This window comes from Apteryx rowi, unplaced genomic scaffold (genome assembly GCF_003343035.1).
Source record: "Apteryx rowi isolate R43461 unplaced genomic scaffold, aptRow1 scaffold_38, whole genome shotgun sequence".
In the NCBI taxonomy this organism is placed as follows: domain Eukaryota; kingdom Metazoa; phylum Chordata; class Aves; order Apterygiformes; family Apterygidae; genus Apteryx; species Apteryx rowi.
Genome location: NW_020450307.1, coordinates 2,085,912 through 2,101,245, shown reverse-complemented (window position 1 = coordinate 2,101,245; position 15,334 = coordinate 2,085,912). Strand labels below are relative to the sequence as shown.

Here is a 15,334-nt window from a genome sequence, read left to right as displayed (position 1 = left end):
GGGCCCGGGGCCGCTGGTCGGCGGTTCGGTTCCCGCCCGCCCCGCTCCGCCGTGCGACCTGCGTGCGGGGCCGGCGAGGCCCCCCGAGCCCCGGCGCGCTGCTGTCGCCTCCAGCCGTCTGTGGGCTCCTCGGGGGGAGCCGCCTCGGCCTGGGGAGAGCGCGGCGCGTCCGGGGCCCGCTGCCCACGGGTCAGCTCGTCGGTCAGCTCCGCATGTGCCATCGGGCGTGTCAGCGGTAACGCTCCCCCTCGGCCTTGCAGGTGGCCGCGGCCTTCATCCTCACCGCGGGCGGCACGGAGACCTCTCGCAGCACCACCTGCCCCGCTTCGGCCCGCCATGCCGGGCAGAAGGGCTTGGGCCTGCTGCGATGGCCGGGCACTCCTGATCCGCGAGGTCGGGCAGCCGGCACGCTTGTCCCACGACTCGGAGTCGCCCAGAGACCTGGGCGTGCTGGGCGACACCTGAGCAGCCTTGCCGCCTCTGGGACTGCCGCCAGGCTGCCGCAGCTAGCTGGTAGTAGTGTGCGAGTTTCTGCTGTGCTTTTAGCTTCGGACCGTGTGTTTTGGCAAGGCATGAGGAGGTCTTTAGGAGCTCTCCTAAGAGTCCCATAACACCTGAGCATGGCGTGCTGTACGTACTTGAGATGGGAACCTGAAGGTAGAGAAAGCTGAATGCAGTAGGGTGTCTTTAGAAATTCCTGTCTTATTTTTTTGTTTTCATCAGCAGGATGCGTTTGTGTTTCTGGTATTGTCTGCTTATTGGTAAGAGTTAAAAGACTAATTTCGTTGTCTTAAGCGAGAAGCTTTCATTGATCACAGCATCCTCCAGCTCCAAGACTATGCCCACGCTAGCAGTAATAACCGGCACGCAAAGATCCCAAACCACTTTGCTAGCTTCTAAGAGTTGCAGCATCCTTCATGAAGCATACTTGTGCACAGGAGGAAGCTGGAAGGCAGAGGAGTTCGGTGTTTGATGCACCAAGACAGCGTCAGGGTTGAGAATGGAATTTTGCAGGTTGCCGCTACTCCAGCTCTTGCTTAACCATTAAATACACTGTTTCTCACTAGATGCTTCCTTAGACAACACTGAAAGCACAGTTGATTGGCTGTGAACTTGTCTAACAGGCTGCTTGAAAGTTTCCATCACGACAAGGCTCTCAAGTCCTCCTGTCAGATGCTTTTCTTACTCTCTGATGTTCCTCTGCCTCTCTCTAGTGATGCTGTTTTACTTCCAGAATGAGGTATGGCCTTAAACTTCCATTTCTCTTAAGTTGCTTTACCTGAGCTGCTCTTTCCCTCCCTCTGCCTATTACTCGTGGTTGGATCCAAGGTCCTGCTGAGCTTGAATAACGATATATTACTTTGCTCTCTTCCTAGTTGCACTGGAGCTGGAAGCCCCATAGTACCGCAGCCTGTCATTATCACCACACGGACGTTCTGCTTTCCTATCTCTTTCCTTGCTGACAACCCCTTTACTCATCAGCCCTGCACACAAACAAGGTTAGCTCCAGTTGAGATTACATTAGTGTAGATCTGCTTCCCATTACTTTTCTCTGTGAGCCTGTTTTATGGGGGCGTGCATGTGTAAGGCAGGCACTGAGCACTGTAAACTCTCAGAAGAAGGGAGTTTTTATTTCAGAAAGGGAAGGACAAGCCAAGGGATTCTTTGGATCCAGCGGCTGTTCTGGGCCTGATCCTCATAGTTGTCACATAGCTAGAACACCTCCTTGCAAGGTGGCAAAATCCATGGTGACTACATTGGTGGTTCTCTGTTGACATCTTGATGCATCGAAGATGCTGATTTTGCTACCTAAGTGCCAGTTTATACCAGCCTTTCTGATAGGGAAAGGGATGCTCTGTAGTGTTCTAGAGGCCGGAAGTGGTGGGCGCGTGCATTTTCATCCCTTACCCAGTTATGCTGAGCAAATTGCATTGTACCTCTGCTTTAGTCTACTGAGTTGTATAAGCAAAGTAATGAGTAAAGGTGATCAACCGGGGCTTAGAAATCTCTAATAAAAGGCATCATAGAAACAATATAACTGAGTGCCTACGATGCAGACATTGAAAGCAAACTACTATTGGAAGAACGAATGAATCAGTGCAGAGAATTGTGTGTCAGGATACAAGAGATTAGTGTACAAAACAGAAAGCTGATAATGTGCAGAAACCTTTATTTGATTTTTATATTTGTTATAAGTAAAAGTCTTATTATGGTAAACTAAATAAAGTAGCTTGGAATATTTAACCTGAGGTTTGAGGAAATGAATGTTGAACATACCAAAGCGTTAATTTCAGGGGATGTGCAGTACGTGAATACTTCTCAACCTTACGAGGGGTCTTAGTTTTCTCCTAGTTCAAGAGGCAAGTTTTATACTTGTGTGTACATGTTGGAGGAGGAACCAGAGACATTTAGAGCTCTGGTGCAGCTCTTAGGTTTATGCTGAAGGTGCAGTACTCTCCCAGGAACTAAAGGACAGCAAAGATGGCCTAAAGCGCAGCTGCGCTCCCGGTCTGCATCTTATAGAGTGAGCTGAATGGAAATTGTAAAGGAAACACCTTTTTGACATGTGAGAATAAAGTCTATCCTATTAATGCCTCCTCCAAAATTAGTGATGTGAGCAGATATTTGAGAAGGCATCAAAGCCACTCTTGTGATGTAAAAGGATGCCGCTAGTCAAATGGCTGGGCTCAGAGTCATTCTCAGTGGCAGCCTGCAGAAGATGGCTGTGAGGTCTCAGTCCAGTTTGCTTTGGGTCACCTAGGCTGGCCCTGCGATCTAGCTGTCTCCGCAGCTGTTTAGAAAGGAGTCGGCATCAAGTCTGCGTCTGCTGCCTCGAGGGTCCCCGCTCAACTGAGGTGAATGGGGCAGCACAACAGACCCTTGCACCTCTGTAGGCAGGCAAACTCCAGTCCCTGGGGCTGTGTCTCTAGCACCTTTCGCCAGCACGTGTTCCTTATTCCTAAATGAATAAATAGCCAGGTTGTCAAGGCTTGTCAACAGTTAGAGCTGCAAAAGCCAGTCTTGCGTTGAGCTTCTTGCTGGTTGTATCCACCTCAAGGGGATGGAGCTTGAAATAGGAATTTTTATGTTACACCACAAGGGAGGCAGAAACAGCTTGTTTGTGCTGCATGATTAGGTTGAGTGACTGGCACCTAGGTGTGAGCATCCAGCTAGTCCTGCAAGGTGGGAGACCCCCTACAAAGCTCCCACCCACAGTCACAGTTTGACTTGCTTGTGTGTCTCTAGGGGCACGTGTTTACATGCTCTGAGAGTTTTCCAAGTCAGTCTGTTCTTTGAGGGGAATTTTGGGGTTAATTTTGTGTTCTTTCAATGCTCAACTGACTGGTCTTTGCCCTCAGTGTACCGTAAACAGCTTCTCTCAAGCAGTACAGCCTGGGGGACTGTTTTACCCGTGACCCCCTCTTAAAAAAGTGAGCACAAACTTGAAACATCTACAGAACACTCAGTGACCTAGGTCTGTGTCTATGAAAGCTTAGGGATGGTTAGAATCTGCTAAGTGTACTAGTTGTGTGGTAAAGATGTGCCATGCGCATGTGTACATAAAAATTCCCGTGGTCTCCTCCCCTGGCGAAGTTGATGCCTGCAATGAAAGTGACTTCCTGCTGTCTCCCACGCTACGTGCATCACCTGTGAGCTCTGTGCCACTCACTTGTAAACTTGAAAGGTATTTTTGTAGTCCTAGGGTTGAGTAATTTTGTAATCTGTTTGTAGGCGTTAGAGCTTCCGTGTCTGTCTAAGGCAGCAGCCTCACAGAGGTTTGTGGAACACTACTCCGGGTGTGATCTTAGCTCGCTGCTGCTTTTTTCTTTTTCTTTTTTTTTTTTTTTTCATTCTCAATAGCAGTTTTGTTGTAAACACCAGAGCTGTGGTTGATAAACTTCATAGGAGGAGATGGTGTTTTGCTTTTTATGTTGACTGCTGGTTTAAATACTGACTGGGTAATTTTAAATGCATCTGTTACATTTTACATAAAAACAGCCTTTATGTACAACTATGCAATCCTCAAGGTGTGTTATGAGCTCAAAACATACGTTACCTCCTACTACTGAGGTTGTGCCTACATGCACTACATGGCGTCCAGTAGTGCTGGGCTTTTATATTCTATCTCAGCGGGCGAATGAATGGACTAGCCCTGTGTAAATGTCAGCTCTGCCACGGTCATCTCTCCTCTTTAGGAAAGCTGTCCGTTTCTTGCCTTTGCTCTAATTAATGCAAGATGAAACGTTAAGGAGGGCAAAGCAATCTGCAGCTTTCCTGCAGAATAATGAACTAAAGCGAAGGGGAGAGAGGAAGCTGAGGACTTACTTTCACTGGAAAGCTGGAATTTTTGTCTAACGATTTTTTTTTTCTTCCACTTCTTTTTCTACCCAGTGAGAAAGAGGTCTGGGCATTTTAAGATAGGTGCATGTCCCATAAGGGTCTCAGCAAGGAGGTGATTATCACCAATGGATGTAGCTTTCCAGATTGCTCTTCTAGGAAATACGTTGAATCCACATCTCAAAATTAGAAAATTAAGGAGCAGCTGTCCTCTACTAAGAACTTTTGCTGGTTGTTGGACAGGTTTTGAACCAGAGATGGGGTCACTGTGCCCATCTGTATTTCATTCCTAGTCTCCCGTGAAAGTTGTTCTTGCATGGATTTTTATTTTCCCCATATATTAATATTGCACAGTGCAGGAGTTCCCATGAAAAGGGGATTACACTTGAATTCTCTGGGAGCTGTCCACAGACAGTGGGGAATAGCTTCCTCTTTGGACTCATGGAAATCTTGTTGGGTACCTACTAGGAACTTTGGAGTCTGTGTTGTGTGACAGCATTCATTTCTCTTCCTCTTCTATTCTCTGAGAAGTCCAAAGTGATACCGTGCTCTGCAGCTGGAGAGCCTGTTTATCTGCCGACTGAAAGAAGCAGCTGTGGCAGCCCTACGCTGACAGTAGTCACAGCCTGTGCTTTGCATCAGTCAGTCTATGGCACTGCTGGTCCCCTACTGAGTGAGGGTCTCCCGCTGAGATGTGGCTGGTCACTTCTCACTTCTTGTCAGCAACATCCGAGGTTCCCATCAAGTGTGCATGCTTCTTTCAGCAGAGGAGCTGGGGCCCTGCCCGTCTCGGGAAATAATAATATTTTGAGCAAACTGCATCTTGTTTTCATGTGTCCAGCCGTGCCTGTAGCACTGCAACGGGGCACTGCCCCAGCGACTCCTGCATATGCAGTACTCTTTCCTGGGGTCAGTATGATTGCATGGTTTGTAGACAGCCTGTCACTTGTGGTCTTTATGGTTGTGACCTGCCCAGGCAAACACACACATACACACGACGGGGTCATCTGTAGAGCAGGCTTCTGTACAAATGGACTCACGGGAGAATTGCTCCCAGAGAGGAATGAGGAGGCATTTGAGATCCTGCAAGTTCCTCAAATGTTCTGTGCATGACCTACAGTTCAGGGCTGCATGAAGTCCACAGAGCAATCTGCTTGGCCTGCATGAGGGCCAGGCCTTTAGCTTGGACACGTGCATTGCTCTGACTTGTTCAGCCACCCAAACGGAATGACTGGCTGGCCAGTCTTGGAGGGGAGGGTTTGTACGTGCCAGTAGAGCTTTGTGCATTCTGGTTGTTTGCACTGCTTCTTTGCCCCTGGGGGGCCAAACGCGACGCGTGTCCTGGCCTGTTAAACTGTCTAGGATGGTTGTAGTCGGAAGGAAGCAGCCTACATGCCTCGCACTTGAAACAAGTATTTGGGAGTTGGGGGAGATGTGGCTTGTGGCGGAAGAGTAAATATTCTAGGAAGATGTAGGTGGGGGAATGTGGAGGTATTTTAGCAGGAAGAGGATGTTTGGGGGTATACGACAGTAGGAAGAGTGAGAATTGGGGATGTCCCATGGTTGGAAGGGGGTGGTTACAGCCCAGTGCGGATAAGCAGGAGTCTCTGATAGCCTGTGCGTGTGCTCCCTTGAGATGGGTTCTGTGGGTTTGCATCCCAGTAAAATACAGACTTCTGTCTCACCCTTGCTTGCCCTAGCTTTCAGGGATAGGCAAGTTGCACAATAAACTAACTTCCAGACCTGCATGTCAGAACCCTACCACAATATGGGATTTATAGCAGTGGTTTGTATATCCACCAGGGTTAGAGTCTGAAATGAAGTCAGGACTTTTAAAAGTTGACACCTACAATGGGGCATCCTTTTATTTTATTTTTTTATTTTTATTTTTTTTGAAGGCAGCTACAATGAAAGGCAAAGAATATATCTCAAACAACTCCAGTAGTTAAAACCTGACAAAGAGGGGTGATGCTGCATTTGGCTGTTCACAAATGACAGAGTGACCTAGAGAAAAGAGAATTGTAGTTGCTATTACTCGTAAGGTCAAGATAGTGCAAACAAGCCCACAGCCTGGAGAACTCTGTTCCAATTCCCCAAGGCAAAAGGGAAGATGAAAGTGGGGTAGATGCCTTATCCTGTCTTGTATCGGTGCGGTATGATCAGTCTCTGCTAAGCTTTGCTTAGCAAAAATATGGGAGACAGCAAGTCCAGAGTGATTCTTCCTTTTGCATATCCACCTCAGCTTCTATTGGAAAAGTCCTTGTGCATCATAAGATAATGAGTATGTTGTCTTTGGGAAGACAAGAGTTTGAGCAATTGGAACTTGATGTTGTAGTGCTAATATCTTAGATATGGTATTTCATATCTGATGGGATGTGGCATCAGGTAGAAATCCTCAGCTGAAGGCAGCAATATAGCCATTGCCATCTCTTCCATCTTTGCTGGTCAGTAGAGTCGTGGTAGTTTGTTGCTTTTGTTGCCACTAGGAAGGGCAGAGGTAGCTAGCAGGTATTCTAGAAACTTGCTCCTTTTGTTGTTAATGAACAGATGGCAAGGCAAGCTTGTTTTGCTTTATTCAAACTTGTAAACCCTGCCTCCTCCCCATTTTGCTTCCCTTCCTCTTAAGGCGCATGGGTGGTTTTGTGGTCTCTGTATCTGGTCTCCGTGTAATACAGCCTGTGCACTGAGGAAGCGGAACAGATAAAACATAGCTTATGTTTCTGGGAATCCTTACCTCACCGCTGATGGGGAAGCGTCGTGCTCCCAGGCACCGGTAGATAAGATGCTGGGCTGCTTGTCGTACTGAAGCATGGGGCTGCCTTATGAGTAGTTGCCTGCATGACTTCATGATTTGGGGGACCCAGATCTTCAGCAGCATGTTGCTTGGTCTCTTTCTAAATTTGTACACTGCCTGACAGCTGCAAAGACATATTATAAGTTGGGAGTTGAACAAATTTTATACTGGTTTTGCAAACTGAGAATAAGTGACACTTAGAATTGCTCAAGGCATATGCAGACTGAATTTAGAACCTGCAAAGAGTAAGACTGGCAGAAAACTGAGGCCTTGGTTTCTATATCCAGCAGCTAGGTAAGCACCCTCCAAGCTGTGCTGCTGACGCACCTCTGCTGACCTGGTAGGAAAACTCCCCTGTAAATGAGGGGCGGTTTAGTCAGGTGAGCTGGTTTCTCTGCTGAGGTGGTTGAACTGGGTTAGTTAGAGCCAGGTGTAATAGAGTGGACTGTGTTGCTAGGAGCTAATGCCAACATCTCCAAGCTTTTCCTGCACCTGAGGACAGCACTCTGCTCCCTGTCATCTATGGAGGAAACTTTCAGAGTCTTATACCACTGTAGCATTTTGCTCGTGGGCAAATGGACAGAGCTCGAGGGTGTCTCCGAGTTTGGTATTACACGCCTTTAAGAAAGAAACCGTGCAATGGGCTTCTGCTGAATGCCTTTTGTTTTAGCTGTTCATGTGTGCGTTTATCCTGTGCTTGAAAACAACAATCTGTACCTGATAGTGTTTAGATTCTTTTTCTGTCTTGTGTTCTTTGAAGGTGCTGAGAATAAACTGTAGAGCCAGAAACTGCAAAGCAAAGGGATAATGATAGAATTAACAAACCTGTTTTGATTATCTCAGGCTTAGACTTGGTTTTTCCTGGGCTTTTAGTGGGGGGAACTATAGTGGAGTATTATTTGTGTGTGTAAAAATGCATGCATACTCAGAACCAGCAATAGCTATTTCTCCTACTGCAGTCTGGAACTTAGCTCTGGAAAAACAAAATGCAGCTCGGGGAATGCGCTCTGAGGATTATGTTACAAAGCCATGGGTAGGGCCTCTTTGTTTCTGTTGGCTGCTTGGTCCTAGATGAGCTATCGGACAAGCGTCTTTGTTCTCTAGTGAAGATAATTCGTTAACGTCTTTGTCAAATGTACAGGTGTAGATGTAAAGCCCAATCCAAAAGAGATTAAGAAAGGGTTGCTTTGAAATGGAAGCAAATTCTATAGCAAGGATGCCCTGGTGGTTTAAGGTACTGGCCTGGAAATCTGTTTAAGGTGCCAATTTTCCTGAGCTGTGAGGATGTGAGGATATGCTAATCTTCCTTTGTTTGGCTTCTTTTCCACACTACCTTTGTACAGCGCTCAGCACAGATCTGAGTTGTGCTCTGAGGAGTTATTATGTAATGAACAACAACACTTTTTTTTCCCCTTTTCTTGCAGGTTGCAGCTAAGAAGTGAGCAGGATGCCCCCGGGCATTTACTGCCCTATGGAATTCTGGTCCAAGGGGGAGAACCAAAACATCCAGGTGGACTTCCTGCTGCCCACAGGCATATATTTAAACCTCTCTGTGTCCTGTAATGCCAGCTTGGGCACCATCAAGCAGGTAACAGCCTTATTCGCTGGTCTGATCTGCAGTCTCCTGGAACTAGGAGTCTGTTCTTGGGAGCACCTGGGGAAATGTGCTTGGTCTTAACACCGGTTTGGTTCTTCTGCATTGCTTTAGACAGTTCCTTGTGATTGACTCTCTGAGAGTCCCTCCTTCCTGACACTGCCTGTGCAACCCACTAAACTCATGTCTAGCTGCTGAGACTGTCAGCAACAGCTCTGATGGTGCCAGTGGTACAGGGGTCAATCTACTGGGTGCTTGCCCAACCTTGAGATGCTAGTTAGTTTTTGAGTAACTGTGGAATGAGGCCGGATTTGAGTTGTTAGCGTGGGGCGGATGGACTATGTGTTCAAATACTGCTCACCTGAGCCAACCAGACCCCATACTGGATTTTTCATTGTGAGTGCTCTTGGGTATGCAGATGCAAGGAAGAGAAGTCACTCCCAAGTAGTCAAATACAAATGCTGGACTGTCTCAAAATATTCAGGCAGTCAGCCTAGCCACCTCTTGCCTCACAGAAGCTGAATCCTACAAACTGAGACTGTAATGAAAGAGGTTTTTTTCTTGGTGTTTCACTTGAGGAATAAAATTCTGTAGCGAAACCGTGTGTAAAAGAAATGGAGCTACTTTCTTTTTTCCCTGGGCAGGAAGTGGGGGTAGGGGAGAATAAGGAAAGCAGAATGGAAAAGGTTTTCTTTGCAGCAGCAGCCTGGCCTAGATGAATCACAGATCACAAGGGACAGAAGCACAGTGCGAGATTATTCCAAGTTTTCCTGTGCTGCAGTTTTCAGGTCAAAAAAACCTCCAAAAAACAAAACCAAAACTGCAAGCAGAGTTGATTGGCTCCAGCTGTTAAGTTAAGGTCTGTGTTTTTCAGCCAGCAGGTTCACTGGGTCACATCAAAGGCCTGTCTACCTCAGGATTTTGTCTCCTGTAGCAGGTACTTAGAGAGTGTATGATTAGGATATGAACAGTCATATGTAAATGTCATTTGCTGGGAGGGAAGGGTGGTAGAGGATTGGACAGAATTCAGAAGACTTGAGAAAAATTCTTGGCTTTGTCACAAATTTCATGTTACTGGGGGCAAGTTACTTGATCCACTCTTGCTTCCAGTGGGAGTAACACCTCTATTTCACAAGGCTAGCAGTCAGCGGATGCCTACTGTGAGGCATTCAGGTGGGAGTTACTTAAATACCAAGGCAGAGGGATTTACTGTGCCTGAAACAAATGGCAAGTGCAGAAAGGAAGTCAGTTAAAGGCTCTTGCAAATAAATCCACCAGCAGTTCAGCAAGAGTTGCAACCACCAAGCTTGGCTGAAAAGCAGCCTATGACTACAGGTCCAGGAATGCTGTGAGAAGGCTTTGCTCTGCATTCCCTTTGTGGAATGGCGTGTCTTGGGCTAGTGAGGCTGTGGGGTGACACTAAGAGGAAGATGAAGTCCTGGCAGCGCAGCAGTAGTTTCACTGTGCTGTTGGTCTGTCCCAGGTGGTGTGGCAGCATGCGCAATATGAACCTCTGTACCATATGCTCAATGATCCTGAGGCCTATGTGTTCACGTGCATCAACCAGACAGCAGAACAGCAAGAGCTGGAAGATGAGCAACGGCGACTTTGTGACATCCAGCCCTTCCTACCAGTACTGCGGCTTGTGGCTCGAGAAGGCGACAGGGTCAAGAAGCTTATTAACTCCCAAATCAGCCTGCTCATTGGGAAAGGTCAGTTTTCCCCCATCATTGGTCACACGAGGAGTGTGGCAGGGGCGCTGGCTTTAGATGAAACCTGCTACTGTCCCAGATGGCATTGCTACCTATGGAATGGTGATGGAGCCCTGCTTATGTAGTAGGTGAACTTAGCAAGTTAGGTCTCAAGTGGATCTGGTGGGAAAATAGTGTGTGTGCAGACCCAAGAAGAAGGGTGATCTTTCCTGCTGGCAGAGGGCTATAGTATTTGAGTCAGTGCAGTTGTGCAGAGTAAATAAGCAATTATTAGCAGCTTGGCTGACTTTTCTCCTTTTGGCTAGATATTAAGTGTGTATTTAGGAAGACTTTTTCACAGACAGTTGATTATCAAAGGCTGATTGCCCCTGTTGGGTGCAGATGCTTATTTTACCTTTCTTTCTTACTCTCCACTTAGGTTTGCATGAGTTTGATTCTGTGCAGGACCCAGAGGTGAATGATTTCCGCATCAAAATGCGCCAGTTCTGTGAGGAGAGAGCAGCAAAGCGGCAGCAGCTTAGCTGGGCTGCTTGGATGGAGTACAACTTTCCTTTGCAGCTGGAACCATTGGCCACAGGCCTTGGGACTGGCCCCCTACAGACCCCCACCAAGAACATTTTTGTCAACGTCAAGTTTCAGTCTGGCGGGGTAAAGCACAAACTTTTCTGTGACAGTGTATGACTGGTTTGTGCTTTCCCTTCAGGCATTCAGAGACAGAATAACATGTGTGTGGACAGTGTTTCCGTGCGTTCAGTGTTCGTCTTCATTCTCTAGACCCTGTTGCCTGTGGATATGGTTGAGAGGGAGTCTTTGAGCCTCCAACCAAGGAGCTCCAAGGGAGCTGTTCCCCCTCTTGAACTTGCATTGCGTGTCCTGGTTAGCTGGTAGCTGAGGTTACTGTGTGCACATGTGGTGGCAAACTTTTTATTTATGGGTGGGAAAAGAGTATAGAATCCAATATATATCTTTCCTTTTGAAGCTTAAGAGTCTGCTCAGCTCATGTTCAGCATGCACTGCTTGCAGGCATTGGTCTGCATTGCCCATGGGCCCCTGTTCTTCCTGCTATTCTTGGTTAATGCTGCTTTTTGCATGTTGAGCCTGGACATGAAGCAGGAATCACCCCCAGGGGAGGAGGAGGGCCTTCCAGAGTGGTGTGTTTGAACACAGCGCCCCTAGTCACCACCTGCTTTGCTAGTAGAAAAGCAATAGGAATACTTATAACGACTTGCAACCACCCATATTGGTGATGGTGCTTATACTGTACTTGAAGTTCCTGATTTCCAGCCGTGTGCTTGCACTGCTGAAACATGCTGCTGCCCAGTTCAGCAAGCATCCCTACTTATTCGCTAATATGTGTGTGGGGGGGGGGGGGGGCATAATTCTGCCTTCCTAGCCTTCTCTTTACTGTGTCAGCAACAGGAATGTTGTTACTTCTCCCTGAGCTTTTGTTGCTCCTTGTGGTGATTTCAGCCCTTTGCTGATATTTGACAGCATATGCTGTGTTGTTGGGATTGCAGGAGAGCTTCACTTTCCAGATCTCCCCAAAGGAGTTCCCCATAACATTAATGAACTATGCTATCAAGAAGCAGGCTACTGTCTTCCGCCACGAGACTGTGGAGAACCCAGAGGATTATACCCTGCAAGTGAATGGAAAATGTGAATATCTCTATGGGAACTACCCCCTGTACCAGTTCCAGGTGAGCCTTTTGTCTTGCTTTGTCAGTGAGTCTGTTCCCGTGTGCCCTCCTCTCGCTGGGAGGGTAGGATGAGACATGTTGTCCTGCATCAAGGAGACAGTGCTGTTTGCAGGAATGCAGCCCATTGATGGCAGGGGCCTGGATGCTGCCTAGGGCAAGAGGTACTCTTGAGAACCTAATGGATCCTTATGGTTTTGGAGGGCAACTGATCTAAGCCCATCCTATCTATTTATAGATTATGGTTCTAGAGGTGTCTGCTTGCTTGCATGGTGGGCTGGGAATGCTTTTCCTAAAAGTTGGGCAAGTAATCCTGTATCCTTTGTTCCCCTGGTAGGGCAAACCGCTGTCAGGAATGCTGAGTCCTCAGCAGTTTCCCTTAATGCAGCTATTTGAGTGGGTGAGTCAGCTGATGAAATACCAGGTGTAATGCACATCACATTCTTGGTACTATCAACATGTGTCCAGTGGGATGTGGGTTTATAAAGCCAGAGGTTATAATTTAAAGCTGAATTTTGATGGCTGCTGGGTCCTTTCCGTATGTCATCCACCTGTTTCTGCTTCAGCCAGTTCTGCTTTGCTTCACTGCCTTTACCTGCCTGGCACTGTTTCATCCATGCTGACTCTGTCCTGTCTTTGCAGTATATCCGCAGTTGCCTGCACCGAGGCCTCACGCCCCACCTGACCATGGTACACTCCTCCACTATCATTGCTATGAGAGATGAGCAAACCAACTGCCTTGCCAACCCGCCAAAGATGGCTGCCAAGCCCCCCCCGCTCCCTAAGAAGAAGGTAAAAGGACATAGTGACCCAGCCTGGTTACCCTCAACACGTCCATTGATGGAGATGCTAATGTAGTCTGGGAGCAGCTACCGTAGAAGTTGGTTCTCCCTGACTCTCTCAGGATAGGCTCCTAGCAAGGCCCCAAGAGCTGAGGGATTCCCAGTCTTCCTGCTTCCTCCTGCAAAACGGTGCTCTTTTCTGTTGGGGCAAAAAGCATGTGATGAGAGGTGAAGTCTGGGGGTAGCAGGCCTAGGAGCCAGGAAAGCTGATGTCTTATTCTCAGCTGCTCTCCAGAGTAGCTCTTCAGCTTTCCTCCTTGCAGCCTCACTCAGCCCGGGTGCTAGCAGGAGTGGCATTGGCTGGCTGTGACACAGTGGGTGGAGGCAGAGGATGTCTGCGTCCCATGCTGTCTCTGACATAGAAACTACATGCGGCCTGGCTGCTGTGTCAGTGCCTGCGTCTGTGAAACGGAGCTCTCTTTGTAGAACACTTTCTGGATTACGGTGCTGTTTAAGAACTATCTCTCAGCTAGTGTCCGGAGTGCCTCTCTGAACTGGATCCTTGGGTGTGCATTGCCTGTGTAGGTACAATAACCCCACCTAATTCCATCTCAAGGGAACGGAGGAGTTAACAACATGGGGATAAGAGGTAGTCATGCTATTTTGGGAGGCACTGGGTTGAGAAGTCTTTGTTTGAGCTGTTTCTGATCTGAGCTGTTCTTTCTCTCTAGCCAAACTATGGTTCTCTCTGGTCCCTAGAGCAATCCTTCTACATTGAGCTGGTGCAAGGCAGCAAGGTCAATGCAGATGAGAGAATGAAGGTAGGTGCCGACTCAGTGTGGTTTTTCTTTGGTTTTGTGTTTTGGCTTGCTTGCCCAGAAACGCAGCAGTGCATTCTTAGAAACATCCTTCTGTAAGAGTTTATGAGTAGCAAGCAGAGCTGCTGCTCTGTGGTGATGTTTGCTTGACAGTGGTGTGGAGGGGCAGAGAAGTCTGCAGAGAGCCTGGGAGAGGAAGTTCAGCTCTGAGAAAAGAGAATGATGGGAGAGGTGACTGGTAAAGTTAGGGCAGAAAGCATGATACAGCAAAGGCCTGGGATATCCAAGGGGGACAGGCCAGTTAGACAAAGGGGAATGGCAACCCTTCAAGAAAGGAAGAAAACAGGACTAGAATATATCAGATATGTAGGTGTCTCCAGGGCAAGGCTTTATGAAGAAACAGGCAATGAAATAGTTCTCTCTTCTGTATAGTGCCCCAGCATTTGCAGGGAGTTCCTCCTGGGAAGGACTCCTTCCCAGGCTAGCCAGCAATGCTGTAACAAGAAGCAAAGCTGAAGATAGGCTTGACCTATCAGCTGTACAGAGACCTGGCAAACTGCAGAAGCAATGCAGATTTGCAGGCAAACGTGTGCCCAGAGACAACACGCTGTTGGCACTGTGCTGCAGGGTTGTGCCCAGCCATTTCCATGTGCCGTTCCCCTTTGCTGTTGATTTGCTTGCTCTTTGGCGTAAACACTTGCCTAGCTCTTGGTGTCCACTCCTCCTTTTCAGCATGACTGAGGTTCCTGATTTTTTGCAGCATCTCAGTGGGCAAGGTTTCCTGAATGTTTATATTGCCTGTTTTTACAGGATGAAACTTGTAATACTCTTAGCAGTGGGTTACCCGTGCATTTTGCAACGGTTAAGCAGCTCTTGCAATCCCTACATGAAGTAAAAAGATAACAGTGCCTTTGCTGAAGTTGAGTAAAGAGGGAGATTAAAGTACTTTTTAATGTTTCAGTGAATCAGAGGAAAGAGACAAGAGAAGGCATCCTATTTCCAGGAGTGGATCTCTGTCCCATTCTTCTTCTAATCAAGTGTCCTTGGCAAACAGATCAGGTCCCTGTGGATTCATGATGTTCTCTTATTTCTCCTTCCCTTAGCTGGTGGTGCAAGCAGGTCTTTTTCATGGCAATGAGATGCTGTGCAAGATGGTGTCAAGCTCTGAAGTGAATGTATGCTCAGAGCCAGTGTGGAAGCAGAGGCTGGATTTTGATATTAACATCTGTGATCTTCCCCGTATGGCGCGGCTCTGCTTTGCCCTCTATGCTGTCATTGAGAAGGCAAAGAAGGCGCGTTCCACCAAGAAGAAGTCCAAGAAAGCTGTAAGTAAAGCCAGTGGGGGACTAAGCCAGGCTTGCCAGGGCTGGAGGGCACAGGATGCCATTTTGAGCCAAATACCTTTTGCTTTCAAAAGAAGACTTACTAATAAAAGAGCTCACAGAATGATGGCCTGTAACATTCTCAACAGGAACAGGAAACTGAGTAGTGGCTGCCTTTAGGAAAGGATGTTTTAACTGTAATTTCTTCTCCAGAAAGACCATTAGGAAACATACCCCATTAGGAAACCTACCCCATTAGGAAACATACCCAACTGCACAT

General features: G+C 47.5%; 1 protein-coding gene across 8 annotated transcripts in view; it reads left to right on the top strand.

The window, feature by feature from the left end:
• PIK3CD (phosphatidylinositol-4,5-bisphosphate 3-kinase catalytic subunit delta) overlaps positions 1 to 15,334 on the top strand; it is a 47,283-nt gene that overhangs the window by 12,112 nt on the left and 19,837 nt on the right. For 5 of the 8 annotated variants that reach the window (XR_003254850.1, XR_003254849.1, XR_003254847.1 and 2 more), the window contains exons 1-8: positions 1,188 to 1,240; positions 8,557 to 8,720; positions 10,210 to 10,438; positions 10,857 to 11,086; positions 11,956 to 12,135; positions 12,775 to 12,924; positions 13,646 to 13,735; positions 14,836 to 15,057. Coding sequence is in view for 4 of the 8 variants with exons in the window: in XM_026073978.1 (XP_025929763.1) it covers positions 8,580 to 8,720; positions 10,210 to 10,438; positions 10,857 to 11,086; positions 11,956 to 12,135; positions 12,775 to 12,924; positions 13,646 to 13,735; positions 14,836 to 15,057 (1,242 nt within the window). In the remaining 4 variants the exon portion in view is untranslated. Of the gene's footprint in view, positions 1 to 1,187; positions 1,241 to 1,456; positions 1,500 to 8,556; positions 8,721 to 9,616; positions 9,664 to 10,209; positions 10,439 to 10,856; positions 11,087 to 11,955; positions 12,136 to 12,774; positions 12,925 to 13,645; positions 13,736 to 14,835; positions 15,058 to 15,334 lie in introns of those variants that run through there. The other 3 variants (XM_026073979.1, XM_026073981.1, XM_026073982.1) reach the window with 3 other exon arrangements.